This window comes from Ranitomeya variabilis, chromosome 4 (genome assembly GCF_051348905.1).
Source record: "Ranitomeya variabilis isolate aRanVar5 chromosome 4, aRanVar5.hap1, whole genome shotgun sequence".
Classification (NCBI taxonomy): domain Eukaryota; kingdom Metazoa; phylum Chordata; class Amphibia; order Anura; family Dendrobatidae; genus Ranitomeya; species Ranitomeya variabilis.
The window spans coordinates 74,416,977-74,433,955 of NC_135235.1; the positions used below are offsets into that span (position 1 = coordinate 74,416,977).

The window sequence follows — 16,979 nt, forward strand, 5'->3', positions numbered from 1 at the left end:
CATTCTGGAAGGTCCGAAATCGCTGTCTGAACTGGTGGAGAAAGAATTGTTGTTCCTTCGATATGATCTTTGACCTCTGTATGATCCGGTAGAACGCCATCTGTAAACAGAATTGTATTTATAATCGTCAGTGTCACGTAGGAATTTAGTCTTCTTTTTCTCCTGAAGGTTGTTGCGGAATTCTGAAATGGTGTCGTCCAACTTGGTCTTGAGAGTCCTAAAGTCCTCTGGCTTAATAGTGTCAACCAATTGTTGTTCGGCGATGGAAATCTTCGCTTTCAAGTCTGTTATCTCCTTCTGTAAAAAATCAATCGTGAGAACTATAAGGTCCATAGAACATTTGTTAAGAATGGATTCAAATTTGACACAATAGTCGGTGTTCTCTTGAAAGAGAGTAGGTCTAAGCGAGACACGAAGCCCTCTTGGAATACGTTGAACTTTGTGGTACTCGGCCAGAGTTATCGCATGTAAGTCCAAGGCCGTTAGTCGGCGTAAATCCCTCTCAAAGTCTCTTGTTCGGAGCTGTTCTGAAGGCGTGTGAAGAAAAGTACCTGGGGTCGTGACTTGAGAGATAATATTTGTGGTCTCGTCTGCATTGTAGGACAAGGTCAAAAAAGACATTTGAAAAGAAAAGGGATATATAGGAGCAACAACCCAGAAAAATTAGTAATTATTTAGAAAATGAGGTGCTCACTACTAATAGTATGGTGCTTAGGAGAAAAATAGCACATCAAAAAATCAAACTCCAGCACACAAAGGATGAATGAAAAAATTATAAAGTCATGTATTTATTATAAATTCCAAATAATATTTCGATGACGTGAATCCGTCAATAAACACCGCACACGGAAAAGAAAAATTATGTAAATCTTCCTATAACATTCATTATGTCACAGGTAATTATTTCCACAGGCAATTATTTCAACGTTTCGGCTGTTAAGCCTTTTTCAAGAACACCTGATATTTATCTGTAATGATATTCAAAATAAAAAACATCAATGATAAGAGAAAGCAATTGGAAACATGGTGAAAATAAGCATACTTAATATTTGACTATAGTAATAGTGGTAATCCCATTGATTTATATAAATCTATGTTATACTGCAATCAACCATAAGATGGCGACGGGGCCAGAAGAGAACATAGAGCCATTAGTCAAACCAGAAGACATTCACAACAAAAGAAAAATGAAGGGGAGGAAAAGAAAGAAGAGTATAATACATAATCGTCTAAGGAATACAATTCCGATGTACATATGGCCTGTAATTCCATTGCACACATGGCATAATAAAGGGTGCAGACATGGATGAATACTAAAAGTGAAATGCTGAAAGAAACCGGTAACTAAGGGAGACAGGATGAGATGGTAAGAATAAAAACCAAAGTGTGAGCTATAGCAGATAAGAAAAAAAGATGAGTGAAAGTGCGGGAATATTTACCAGTGACGGGGATCCAGCAGTACGTGGTCCGTGGTGCGGTGAAAGGAAGAGCGCAATGCCGCGCTTATATGTGCCAGGCCGCCGCAGTGAATGAGAGAGAGGAGAGAACTTCCGGGTGCCAGAAGGTCAAGGTCCCCAGTGCGCAGGCGCCAGAAGGGAATAAGGGAGCCGCACGGGGCCAGAAAGAGCCGGATAATGTGCGTAGTTCGCGCATGCGCAGTCAGCGCAATTCGGAGCCAGCCTGTAAAAGAACCAGAATAAGTGTTAAAGGGAAGGGACCTAGGAAACGGAAGAAATAACATAAGAGAAGAAATGGACGGCCCGTTTTGAGAACCCTGGTAACAAAACACAGAAAAACAAAAAAATAATAAAAAAAAAAAAAGGGAAAAGAACTGGAAAAAATGAAATATAATGATGTAAGTAAAGAAATGTATAAAATAAGTATAATGACAGAAAATATAAGAAAATATAAGAAAATATAAGAAAATGGGGTTAACAGAAAAAGGAGATAACAGCAATATCAATGTTGGACTCAGTAGGATAGCGGAGCCGTCATCTATTAATTATCAGTAGATGATGTCATAGTCTCGATTGAGACCAAGAGGAAAAAGGGTCTGTAATCGATGGATCCAATATGATTCACGGATCTTCAGTTTTTTAATCCTGTCCCCACCTCTTCTAAGAGGGGGAACACAGTCAATTACTTGGAACCGTAATTGTGCAATGGAATGTCTGTGTTCCAAAAAATGGGCAGGGATGGGGAGTAGGTTACGTGAGCACCTAATGGTGGACTTGTGTTTAGAGATGCGGTCTCGGATATGTTGGGTGATTTCGCCAACATATCCGAGACCGCATGGACATTTAATGAGATATACCACGTACGTGGAGTCGCATGTAAAGTGACCCTGAATCTGGAATCTCTGTCCAGTACGAGGATGGGAGAAAAAGTCACCTTTAATAACATTAGAGCACTGCTGGCAGCCTAAACAGGGAAATGTCCCTTTACGTGGAGTGCTCAGAGTACGTTGTCGTGGTGTGGTGATAGCTGAGCCGACATCTGCTCTGACGAGATGGTTCCTGAGATTGTCAGATCTCTTATTACAAATCAATGGCAATGATTTAAATTCTGGGATGTCGGGGTACGCGGTCTGCAGAATATTCCAATGTCTAAATATACTCTGATGTATTGGTCGTTTGAAGGGATGAAACATGTTCACAAAGGCTAGTCTAGGGTTCCTATTACTAACAGATGTCACTGGGTCGGTGCTGTCTTTCACCCTAGAAATGGTTGAGGGATAACCCCTATCCCGAAATTTCAGGTCCATCTCAAGATGTCTGCGAGCGCGTACTACTGGATCTGATACTATCCTCCTGATCCTCTCGTGTTGTGATTTGGGTAAAGCTGTTTTCACATGCTGGGGATGACTACTGGTGTAAAAAAGTAGGCTATTTCTGTCGGTTGGCTTTACATATAGGTCCGTCTCGACAGAACCATCTGTCTTTACCAGTACCAATGTGTCTAAGAAGTTGATGGAATGACAGTCATATTGGAGGGAAAATGAAATGTCTGGTGTGCAGGTGTTTAGGTCACCATGAAAACCAAGTAATGCATCAACGTCACCTGTCCAAATCATGAAGACGTCGTCTATGTATCGTTGCCAAAAAAGTACATGAGATGTGAACATTGGATGACAATAGACAAACGAATTCTCAAAGAAGTCCATAAATATGTTGGCATAAGGTGGTGCGACGTTGGATCCCATCGCAGTACCCTTCTGTTGCATATAATATTGGTCCTCAAACAGAAAAAAGTTTTTAGTGAGGACTATTTCAAGTAAATCTTGACAGAAGGATAGTTGGTTAGTGGTAAAGGTCGTATGTGATTGTAGATACCTCATAACAGCCTCAATGCCTTGCTGGTGCCCAATACTCGTATATAGACTTGTCACATCCATTGTGACTAACAATGCATTGGAGGGCAAAGAGCCTAAGTCTTTTAATAGTCTAAGGAAATGTGTAGTATCCTTTAAAAAGGACTTCATGTTAGGCACCAGTGGAGATAGAATTTTGTCCAAAGTGATAGCCAAAGGGGACAGCAGGGAATTGGTGGACGCGACTATAGGTCTGCCCGGAGGTCTCCATAGATCTTCACTGGTGCCTAACATGAAGTCCTTTTTAAAGGATACTACACATTTCCTTAGACTATTAAAAGACTTAGGCTCTTTGCCCTCCAATGCATTGTTAGTCACAATGGATGTGACAAGTCTATATACGAGTATTGGGCACCAGCAAGGCATTGAGGCTGTTATGAGGTATCTACAATCACATACGACCTTTACCACTAACCAACTATCCTTCTGTCAAGATTTACTTGAAATAGTCCTCACTAAAAACTTTTTTCTGCTTGAGGACCAATATTATATGCAACAGAAGGGTACTGCGATGGGATCCAACGTCGCACCACCTTATGCCAACATATTTATGGACTTCTTTGAGAATTCGTTTGTCTATTGTCATCCAATGTTCACATCTCATGTACTTTTTTGGCAACGATACATAGACGACGTCTTCATGATTTGGACAGGTGACGTTGATGCATTACTTGGTTTTCATGGTGACCTAAACACCTGCACACCAGACATTTCATTTTCCCTCCAATATGACTGTCATTCCATCAACTTCTTAGACACATTGGTACTGGTAAAGACAGATGGTTCTGTCGAGACGGACCTATATGTAAAGCCAACCGACAGAAATAGCCTACTTTTTTACACCAGTAGTCATCCCCAGCATGTGAAAACAGCTTTACCCAAATCACAACACGAGAGGATCAGGAGGATAGTATCAGATCCAGTAGTACGCGCTCGCAGACATCTTGAGATGGACCTGAAATTTCGGGATAGGGGTTATCCCTCAACCATTTCTAGGGTGAAAGACAGCACCGACCCAGTGACATCTGTTAGTAATAGGAACCCTAGACTAGCCTTTGTGAACATGTTTCATCCCTTCAAACGACCAATACATCAGAGTATATTTAGACATTGGAATATTCTGCAGACCGCGTACCCCGACATCCCAGAATTTAAATCATTGCCATTGATTTGTAATAAGAGATCTGACAATCTCAGGAACCATCTCGTCAGAGCAGATGTCGGCTCAGCTATCACCACACCACGACAACGTACTCTGAGCACTCCACGTAAAGGGACATTTCCCTGTTTAGGCTGCCAGCAGTGCTCTAATGTTATTAAAGGTGACTTTTTCTCCCATCCTCGTACTGGACAGAGATTCCAGATTCAGGGTCACTTTACATGCGACTCCACGTACGTGGTATATCTCATTAAATGTCCATGCGGTCTCGGATATGTTGGCGAAACCACCCAACATATCCGAGACCGCATCTCTAAACACAAGTCCACCATTAGGTGCTCACGTAACCTACTCCCCATCCCTGCCCATTTTTTGGAACACAGACATTCCATTGCACAATTACGGTTCCAAGTAATTGACTGTGTTCCCCCTCTTAGAAGAGGTGGGGACAGGATTAAAAAACTGAAGATCCGTGAATCATATTGGATCCATCGATTACAGACCCTTTTTCCTCTTGGTCTCAATCGAGACTATGACATCATCTACTGATAATTAATAGATGACGGCTCCGCTATCCTACTGAGTCCAACATTGATATTGCTGTTATCTCCTTTTTCTGTTAACCCCATTTTCTTATATTTTCTTATATTTTCTTATATTTTCTGTCATTATACTTATTTTATACATTTCTTTACTTACATCATTATATTTCATTTTTTCCAGTTCTTTTCCCTTTTTTTTTTATTATTTTTTTGTTTTTCTGTGTTTTGTTACCAGGGTTCTCAAAACGGGCCGTCCATTTCTTCTCTTATGTTATTTCTTCCGTTTCCTAGGTCCCTTCCCTTTAACACTTATTCTGGTTCTTTTACAGGCTGGCTCCGAATTGCGCTGACTGCGCATGCGCGAACTACGCACATTATCCGGCTCTTTCTGGCCCCGTGCGGCTCCCTTATTCCCTTCTGGCGCCTGCGCACTGGGGACCTTGACCTTCTGGCACCCGGAAGTTCTCTCCTCTCTCTCATTCACTGCGGCGGCCTGGCACATATAAGCGCGGCATTGCGCTCTTCCTTTCACCGCACCACGGACCACGTACTGCTGGATCCCCGTCACTGGTAAATATTCCCGCACTTTCACTCATCTTTTTTTCTTATCTGCTATAGCTCACACTTTGGTTTTTATTCTTACCATCTCATCCTGTCTCCCTTAGTTACCGGTTTCTTTCAGCATTTCACTTTTAGTATTCATCCATGTCTGCACCCTTTATTATGCCATGTGTGCAATGGAATTACAGGCCATATGTACATCGGAATTGTATTCCTTAGACGATTATGTATTATACTCTTCTTTCTTTTCCTCCCCTTCATTTTTCTTTTGTTGTGAATGTCTTCTGGTTTGACTAATGGCTCTATGTTCTCTTCTGGCCCCGTCGCCATCTTATGGTTGATTGCAGTATAACATAGATTTATATAAACCAATGGGATTACCACTATTACTATAGTCAAATATTAAGTATGCTTATTTTCACCATGTTTCCAATTGCTTTCTCTTATCATTGATGTTTTTTATTTTGAATATCATTACAGATAAATATCAGGTGTTCTTGAAAAAGGCTTAACAGCCGAAACGTTGAAATAATTGCCTGTGGAAATAATTACCTGTGACATAATGAATGTTATAGGAAGATTTACATAATTTTTCTTTTCCGTGTGCGGTGTTTATTGACGGATTCACGTCATCGAAATATTATTTGGAATTTATAATAAATACATGACTTTATAATTTTTTCATTCATCCTTTGTGTGCTGGAGTTTGATTTTTTGATGTGCTATTTTTCTCCTAAGCACCATACTATTAGTAGTGAGCACCTCATTTTCTAAATAATTACTAATTTTTCTGGGTTGTTGCTCCTATATATCCCTTTTCTTTTCAAATGTCTTTTTTGACCTTGTCCTACAATGCAGACGAGACCACAAATATTATCTCTCAAGTCACGACCCCAGGTACTTTTCTTCACACGCCTTCAGAACAGCTCCGAACAAGAGACTTTGAGAGGGATTTACGCCGACTAACGGCCTTGGACTTACATGCGATAACTCTGGCCGAGTACCACAAAGTTCAACGTATTCCAAGAGGGCTTCGTGTCTCGCTTAGACCTACTCTCTTTCAAGAGAACACCGACTATTGTGTCAAATTTGAATCCATTCTTAACAAATGTTCTATGGACCTTATAGTTCTCACGATTGATTTTTTACAGAAGGAGATAACAGACTTGAAAGCGAAGATTTCCATCGCCGAACAACAATTGGTTGACACTATTAAGCCAGAGGACTTTAGGACTCTCAAGACCAAGTTGGACGACACCATTTCAGAATTCCGCAACAACCTTCAGGAGAAAAAGAAGACTAAATTCCTACGTGACACTGACGATTATAAATACAATTCTGTTTACAGATGGCGTTCTACCGGATCATACAGAGGTCAAAGATCATATCGAAGGAACAACAATTCTTTCTCCACCAGTTCAGACAGCGATTATGGACCTTCCAGAATGCCTTTTTAAGAGTCACGCCGGACCCGACCACAAAGAGGAAGACGCGGAGGGGAAGGAGGAAATGCAGATCGACAACGGATGACTACAAGATCCCAGGTAGGGAGACCAGTGCACCCCACAGTATCGTTTACAACATCTCATCACAAATCCTCTCCCCAGCCGACATTACACTTCTGCAGAAAGGTCTCACATTCTGCCCAGTCCCCCGTTTTGACTCCTTTGCGGTCGATCAAGAATTACACCGCTTCTTCAGGACAGTAAGACTGAAGGCTCACTTTGCAGCTCGTCCTTACGACGAAGTAGCTGAATCCACAGCCACACCAACTGGTTTCTCACTTAAGTCCCTGGGCCTTAAAATCGGCAGTACTTTTCAACCACCACGTTCGTACCATCCTGTTGAGACATTCATCTCAGTAGTACAGAGAGACGTCACATCAATCTTGGACTCTATCGACAAAAGACACATGAAGGTCAGAAATAACCTAACACAGGAAGAATATAGGTCTCTCTCTGAGATCAGGAACAACAAGACTTTGGTTATCAAGCCCGCCGATAAAGGGGGAGCAATAGTGGTGTTAGATAAGACCTACTATATTCAAGAGATCCGCTCACAGCTAAATGATATTACAACGTACATTCCTATACCATGTAATCCCACTTTTGAGATAGCGAAACAGATCAAACAAGTTGTTACTCGTTACTTAGAGTCAGGGACTATTGATTCCAAGTTGGGCGACTTCTTGGTCAACATGCATCCTGTTACGCCCGTTTTTTATACACTCCCGAAAGTGCATAAAAATCTATGGAGACCTCCGGGCAGACCTATAGTCGCGTCCACCAATTCCCTGCTGTCCCCTTTGGCTATCACTTTGGACAAAATTCTATCTCCACTGGTGCCTAACATGAAGTCCTTTTTAAAGGATACTACACATTTCCTTAGACTATTAAAAGACTTAGGCTCTTTGCCCTCCAATGCATTGTTAGTCACAATGGATGTGACAAGTCTATATACGAGTATTGGGCACCAGCAAGGCATTGAGGCTGTTATGAGGTATCTACAATCACATACGACCTTTACCACTAACCAACTATCCTTCTGTCAAGATTTACTTGAAATAGTCCTCACTAAAAACTTTTTTCTGTTTGAGGACCAATATTATATGCAACAGAAGGGTACTGCGATGGGATCCAACGTCGCACCACCTTATGCCAACATATTTATGGACTTCTTTGAGAATTCGTTTGTCTATTGTCATCCAATGTTCACATCTCATGTACTTTTTTGGCAACGATACATAGACGACGTCTTCATGATTTGGACAGGTGACGTTGATGCATTACTTGGTTTTCATGGTGACCTAAACACCTGCACACCAGACATTTCATTTTCCCTCCAATATGACTGTCATTCCATCAACTTCTTAGACACATTGGTACTGGTAAAGACAGATGGTTCTGTCGAGACGGACCTATATGTAAAGCCAACCGACAGAAATAGCCTACTTTTTTACACCAGTAGTCATCCCCAGCATGTGAAAACAGCTTTACCCAAATCACAACACGAGATGATCAGGAGGATAGTATCAGATCCAGTAGTACGCGCTCGCAGACATCTTGAGATGGACCTGAAATTTCGGGATAGGGGTTATCCCTCAACCATTTCTAGGGTGAAAGACAGCACCGACCCAGTGACATCTGTTAGTAATAGGAACCCTAGACTAGCCTTTGTGAACATGTTTCATCCCTTCAAACGACCAATACATCAGAGTATATTTAGACATTGGAATATTCTGCAGACCGCGTACCCCGACATCCCAGAATTTAAATCATTGCCATTGATTTGTAATAAGAGATCTGACAATCTCAGGAACCATCTCGTCAGAGCAGATGTCGGCTCAGCTATCACCACACCACGACAACGTACTCTGAGCACTCCACGTAAAGGGACATTTCCCTGTTTAGGCTGCCAGCAGTGCTCTAATGTTATTAAAGGTGACTTTTTCTCCCATCCTCGTACTGGACAGAGATTCCAGATTCAGGGTCACTTTACATGCGACTCCACGTACGTGGTATATCTCATTAAATGTCCATGCGGTCTCGGATATGTTGGCGAAACCACCCAACATATCCGAGACCGCATCTCTAAACACAAGTCCACCATTAGGTGCTCACGTAACCTACTCCCCATCCCTGCCCATTTTTTGGAACACAGACATTCCATTGCACAATTACGGTTCCAAGTAATTGACTGTGTTCCCCCTCTTAGAAGAGGTGGGGACAGGATTAAAAAACTGAAGATCCGTGAATCATATTGGATCCATCGATTACAGACCCTTTTTCCTCTTGGTCTCAATCGAGACTATGACATCATCTACTGATAATTAATAGATGACGGCTCCGCTATCCTACTGAGTCCAACATTGATATTGCTGTTATCTCCTTTTTCTGTTAACCCCATTTTCTTATATTTTCTTATATTTTCTTATATTTTCTGTCATTATACTTATTTTATACATTTCTTTACTTACATCATTATATTTCATTTTTTCCAGTTCTTTTCCCTTTTTTTTTTTTATTATTTTTTTGTTTTTCTGTGTTTTGTTACCAGGGTTCTCAAAACGGGCCGTCCATTTCTTCTCTTATGTTATTTCTTCCGTTTCCTAGGTCCCTTCCCTTTAACACTTATTCTGGTTCTTTTACAGGCTGGCTCCGAATTGCGCTGACTGCGCATGCGCGAACTACGCACATTATCCGGCTCTTTCTGGCCCCGTGCGGCTCCCTTATTCCCTTCTGGCGCCTGCGCACTGGGGACCTTGACCTTCTGGCACCCGGAAGTTCTCTCCTCTCTCTCATTCACTGCGGCGGCCTGGCACATATAAGCGCGGCATTGCGCTCTTCCTTTCACCGCACCACGGACCACGTACTGCTGGATCCCCGTCACTGGTAAATATTCCCGCACTTTCACTCATCTTTTTTTCTTATCTGCTATAGCTCACACTTTGGTTTTTATTCTTACCATCTCATCCTGTCTCCCTTAGTTACCGGTTTCTTTCAGCATTTCACTTTTAGTATTCATCCATGTCTGCACCCTTTATTATGCCATGTGTGCAATGGAATTACAGGCCATATGTACATCGGAATTGTATTCCTTAGACGATTATGTATTATACTCTTCTTTCTTTTCCTCCCCTTCATTTTTCTTTTGTTGTGAATGTCTTCTGGTTTGACTAATGGCTCTATGTTCTCTTCTGGCCCCGTCGCCATCTTATGGTTGATTGCAGTATAACATAGATTTATATAAATCAATGGGATTACCACTATTACTATAGTCAAATATTAAGTATGCTTATTTTCACCATGTTTCCAATTGCTTTCTCTTATCATTGATGTTTTTTATTTTGAATATCATTACAGATAAATATCAGGTGTTCTTGAAAAAGGCTTAACAGCCGAAACGTTGAAATAATTGCCTGTGGAAATAATTACCTGTGACATAATGAATGTTATAGGAAGATTTACATAATTTTTCTTTTCCGTGTGCGGTGTTTATTGACGGATTCACGTCATCGAAATATTATTTGGAATTTATAATAAATACATGACTTTATAATTTTTTCATTCATCCTTTGTGTGCTGGAGTTTGATTTTTTGACTGATCCCTCAGTGACCTGCCCCATAGTTTGCATAGTGAATATCTGTAAAAAAAAAAAACCTCCTGCAGGCAGGTGACGGCTGTGTCACCTGCTCTGCAGCATAATCCTGTGCTTCATGTCTCAGTAATACATGTTCCTGATGTTATTTAGGTAGAAAAAAATTGAAAATGGCACCCGCCGCGCCTGCGCAATAGCTGCTATCAGTGTATATAGCTGTGATCTGATAGCTGCTACTGCACATGCATCGGCGGCGACATCTTACTGGAGTAGAAAAAAACAATTCCTCCTCCAAGATGGCGCCGCCCACGCCTTCGCAGTAGCAGCTCTCGGTCTATCTCTGAAAACATTAAAACATTATAGACAATTATAGACTTTTCGAATGTAAAGAGGGTATGAAGCTGTCATTGGAGTAAAGGGGGTTCTCTTTGAGGAATCTAAGATTGATCACATATTCTGGTTTGTTTCACACATGTTTCTTTACTCTTTTTTTCATATGATTTACTCTTGTGATTTTGCTACCTTCTGTCTGAAACTACAATTTGCACATTCAAATAAGAACAAAAAAATCATTGCATGAACAGGTGTTTCCAAACTTTTGATTCCTGTGTTATATTGATAAGATCTCTGAGGGGTTTCCTTTGGAGCCCCAATTACAGGGAAAACAGACAGTGAGTGTGAAGTCACTGTCTAGGCCTTCTAGGACTTAGCAGTTTTGGTATGCCTGGAAGACACCTAGCAATCTGATGACTGTTGGATCTGGCATAAGCAATTACTTTGCTTATGTTTCTACGTATTGCATAATGCTCATTGAGAACATGTCTGCAAAAGAGAAGGAGAAAGCAGTAATAAGCCACTTCTGTCTTTTTAGGGGAGGCCAGAACAAGGCACATAAGAAGACTCTGACTCATCATACTAGAAGTGAAGCTGCTCCAGGCAGAACTGGGGTTAGGCTTAACGTTCTCTGCTTAATGTTAGGGTGTGCACGGGCCAGGGTGCCAGGGTGCGCACGGGTTTAATTTATCCCTGCTCCCACCATGTGCACCCTGGCAGCAGAGCACCTACAATGATATGATTATATCAGTGTCTGTGCCTGAGCCCCTGCAGGCAGTGGCTGCTGCCAGGACAAAGGATCACTTTGATCCTTTGTCCTAGCAGTTTGTGGCTATCTCCTGGCATGGTAATTAACCATGTCATCACATAGCTACAGGCAACAGATGGACAATTGTCCATCTTCTTTTGATATGCCCGGACTGGTTTTGTCATGGGTATATCTACAAGGATGGAGGCATGTGGGGGCACAATTTAAATATATACATGAGACAATATAATATGTGAAATACGGGGGAATATATACACTCACTGGCCACTTTATTAGGTACACCTGTCCAACTTCTTGTTAACACTTAATTTCTAATCAGCCAATCACATGGCGGCAACTCAGTGCATTTAGGCATGTAGACATGGTCAAGACAATCTCCTGCAGTTCAAACCGAGCATCAGTATGGGGAAGAAAGGTGATTTGAGTGCCTTTGAACGTGGCATGGTTGTTGGTGCCAGAAGGGCTGGTCTGAGTATTTCAGAAACTGCTGATCTACTGGGATTTTCACGCACAACCATCTCTAGGGTTTACTGAGAATGGTCCGAAAAAGAAAAAAAATCCAGTGAGCGGCAGTTCTGTGGGCGGAAATGCCTTGTTGATGCCAGAGGTCAGAGGAGAATGGGCAGACTGGTTCGAGCTGATAGAAAGGCAACAGTGACTCAAATCGCCACCCGTTACAACCAAGGTAGGCCTAAGAGCATCTCTGAACGCACAGTGCGTCGAACTTTGAGGCAGATGGGCTACAGCAGCAGAAGACCACACCGGGTACCACTCCTTTCAGCTAAGAACAGGAAACTAAGGCTACAATTTGTACAAGCTCATCGAAATTGGACAGTAGAAGATTGGAAAAACGTTGCTTGGTCTGATGAGTCTCGATTTCTGCTGCGACATTCGGATGGTAGGGTCAGAATTTGGCGTAAACAACATGAAAGCATGGATCCATCCTGCCTTGTATGGAGCATCTTTGGGATGTGCAGCCGACAAATCTGCGGCAACTGTGTGATGCCATCATGTCAATATGGACCAAAATCTCTGAGGAATGCTTCCAGCACCTTGTTGAATCTATGCCACGAAGAATTGAGGCAGTTCTGAAGGCAAAAGGGGGTCCAACCCGTTACTAGCATGGTGTACCTAATAAAGTGGCCGGTGAGTGTATGTTGGGGGACATATAGGCGTGTGAGGGCACATAGGGCACTAGAGGGGATATATATCCTGTATATATATATATATATATTTCTTATTGTATCACTTTCCTATAGGAATGTAGGAATAGGTTATAGGAATGTTGCTGCAGAGTCAGCTCACCTAGTCAGTGACATGCCAATGTTGTGCCGCACAATACTGGATGGAAGGTGGGGATGGCAGAGGGCACTGGCAGACACAGTTAAAAAAGGCCACTGTTGAAGAACAGTATATGGGCTCTTTGCAGTCCAATAACTAATCAAAATGTAAAATTCCATCTTCTTTTGGGGTGAAAATGGGTCTCCTCACAGGTTGCATCAATGGTATGTCCATCCTTGGCAAAGAGGCCTGGCAAGATGCAAGAGGGTCATATTTGCGGTTACTCAAACACAGTGGGGGACATTCAATGAATGCATGGGACAGCAAGGCAGAGACCCAAAACCAGGACTGACCTGCTGTATATGGGACGGTTGAAGCCTATGGTTATCTGTGTTGATGGGCCTAATATGTTAAGGTTTTTCAGAAATAATTTTCTGCTTGCAATTAGTTCTTCAGCAGTCTCCAAATACAAGCGAAAGCATTACATACAGTGTATGTGTTGATATACCTTAAAGGAGTTATGCCAAGTTTAGAAGTTATCCCCTATCCATTGGATAGAGGATAACTACTACCACTATTTATAACTTCTATGGGGTCACAACAACCATTGTGACCCCATCAATCCTGAGACTTGGGGCCATGGAGTTATTTTTGTGTTTGCAACAGTGCTCAATCAAGTGCACCTCCGTGCCATTGATTTTTAAGGGGAGCTGCTGATCATTGCGCTCAGTTATCTCCAACAGTCCAGAGATATAATTTTCTGCTTTCAATAGGTTGCGATAAGTTCCTCAGCTGTCTCCAACCATAAGTTTCAGCATTACTTATATGTGTTGAGGTGTCTTATAAGAGTTATAACAAATTTAGAAATTATGGGTGTCCCAGTGGTTAGACCGATCATTTCAGGTCCTACCCCTACGGCTCTGAAGAGCTCTGTGTGAATATAGTAATGGGCGATCAGGCGGATCTCCATGCCACTGATTTCTAATGGGAATGTTGAGTGTTATGCTCGGTTATCTCTGGAGGAATAATTACGATCTTCAACTGTGAAACTACGGGTGTGATTTTGCAACAGCCGGAGAGCCACAAATAAGATTTATTAAGTAACAGGGCAAATAATGAATTTGTTTAAAATTCCAAATGTTGTATACAATATTTTGACACACTTTACGCATAACATACATTATCTTTCAATGAATGTCTCATAAAGTCTACCTATAAGAAGATCATGCAGGGCTTACAAATAAACTTAAACTCTCTTTCCAATGACCAATATCTCGTGGAAAATGCATAAGTAAACATAAGCACGACAAACAAAAGAAACATTTATTTGTTACAGAAATAGCAAGACAAATCGCAAATAATTTATAACTCTATAATGACACATAGAGACAATACGATGCAGGTTAACTCATAATTGCGGGTCAACATAACAAAAACTCTCTAGTATGTGGTTACAGTGACTTCAGTATTAGCAGCATGAGGTCTCGTACATAATAGCTTCTTCAGACTGTCTGACAACTTTCGGTTTCCCATTATCAAAATAAGTGAGTTAAATGTTGGAACAGCGGAAACTACAATATAGGAAAAGAAAAATAGAAAGTTGCTGTCTTTCTCTACCCCATTAAATAATGAGCTCAGGAACCCATAAAATATTACATACAAAATAAGCAGATAAGTTACTGTTTTAGCTGCTGATAAATGAGAACGAATTCTTGGATTTCCAGAAGTTTCATTGCTCTTCTTCATCCGTATCATGTGCTTACACAAAGAGGTGACAATGGCTCCAGCAGTGAGAAATATTATGGCAAAGGCAATGGCAGCAAACAGCATGTAAATCTGGAACAGACATTTGCATCTGCTATTAAGATTGAAAGAAAATATTAAAGTTATGTTTCCAGCTGTAAGAACAGTCTCAGGCTTAATGTCCATGTCTAGATCCAAGTAGGCTGATACTCCAACTGACCAAGATGCAGAGATAGAAATAATGAGCAGCCAAGGAACATATAAAGGAGCCTTTGCCTTGAGCTTGTAGACGAAAGACCAATTGAAATTGACAATCTTAATGCAGTAGTAGAAGCAAAGGCAAGTGGAACTCCAAAGACTTGAAAACGCCAATGACGACAGTACGACCATAAAAAGCTTCGCCACCCAGGCTTGCATGTAGAACTTCACAAACATATAGAGCGTGACCCTATCAATTGTAATTGCTGCTTGGCCCGCAATACTGATAAGGGCAATGCTGTTGATTATAATCATGGATGGATTACAATCACTGGTCTTTATCCAGACTAGAAAATGAACTGTTAGGATGAAAAGATTTCCTGACACTCCAGTCACTAGAAAGAAGATGAAGATGCCAACTGCCAAAGTAGGTTCGATAGAAGACATGTTGGATTGATTGCAGTTTGGCTTCTGAATAATATTCCCTCCTTTCTTGAATAAGAATGGCAAACACTGACCTGTGCACTAGGTTTTCCTACTTAACTATGCATATGCATTTTGCATGGACTGTCATACTTTGTTCAGCTCTCGGTGATGGCAAGACACAGATAAATTGAGAATTGCCCACAAATGGAATTTTTTTTTTGACTTTGTCAAAGGAAAGTGAGAAATTAAAACTAGGCAAATGCTGTATAATTGACAGATAAATTCAGTGTTTCCTTAATGTATATATTGTTTCTCGTACAAGGCAATTATTTTACCCACAACCTATTTTTGATCCAGTGTTGTAAATGCACATTACCACAGAAAGCTGCACACAACAACATAGTACATGGAAATGTCTGCAAAGTAACCAAATCTCCCTTTTTGACATATGCAAAGTATCTGTATTTCTAAAATCTATCTACGTTAACCTCATTTAGTGTGTTTGGGATATCTAATTTTCAAAGACACACATGTATATCTATGAAAATGACTTTAAATCATTGTAATCTGCACGTTTTATATATAAGTATTTCTCCAAAAACATCATTGCAATTAATTACACATGTTTTGTTATACATACAGTATGTTTATTATTTTTATTATACATATGTTTATTTCCTTTGTGTGTATTGGAACAACACGAAAAAAAACAGAGAAAAAAAGACAAATTGGACATAATTTCACAGTGAACCCCTAAAATGGGCAATACAAAACTGTTGACATCATTCCAAAATTGTGAGTATCAACTTTGTTTCAAGCATGTGATGCTCATTCAAACTCACCTGCGGCAAATAACAGGTGTGGGCAATATGAAAATCACACCAGTAACCAGATAAAAAGGGAGACATTGACTCAATCTTTGCACTAAGCATGGAGAACAGAAAGAGGACTGTCTGAGGACTTTAAAACCAAAATTGTTGAAAAATATCAACAATCTCTCTTGCAGAAGTCCATCTCCAGAGATCTTGATGTTGCTTCGTCCAGTGTTCAACATGATCAAGAAATTACAACCCATAGTAACATAGTAACATGGTTTTTAAGGTTTAAGGAAAACTTTAAGTCCATCTAGTTCAACCCATAGCCTAACCTAACATGCCCTAACATGTTGATCCAGAGGAAGGTAAAAAACCCATGCGGCAAACAGTAAGCTCCACATTGGGGAAAAAAATTCCTTCCCGACTCCGTACACAGCAATCAGACTAGTTCCCTTTATCAATGCCCTATCAAGGAATCTAGTGTATATACCCTGTAACATTATACTTTTTCAAGAAAGGCATCCAGTCCCCTCTTAAAGTTTAGTAATGAATCACTCATTACTAGTGTTGAGCATTCCGATACTGCAAATATTGGGTATCGGCCAATATTTGCTGTATCGGAATTCCGATACCGAATTCCGATATTTTTGTGATATTGGAAATCGGAATCAGAAGTTCCTATAA

The 16,979-nt window shown here is 40.9% G+C and overlaps 1 protein-coding gene across 1 annotated transcript; it reads right to left on the reverse strand.

The window, feature by feature from the left end:
• Positions 1 to 14,553: 14,553 nt before the first annotated feature.
• On the reverse strand, positions 14,554 to 15,501 carry LOC143767578 (taste receptor type 2 member 2-like). Its single transcript, XM_077255988.1, has one exon. It carries the CDS (start codon positions 15,499 to 15,501, stop codon positions 14,554 to 14,556), a length of 948 nt encoding a protein of 315 aa, XP_077112103.1.
• Positions 15,502 to 16,979: the final 1,478 nt, after the last annotated feature.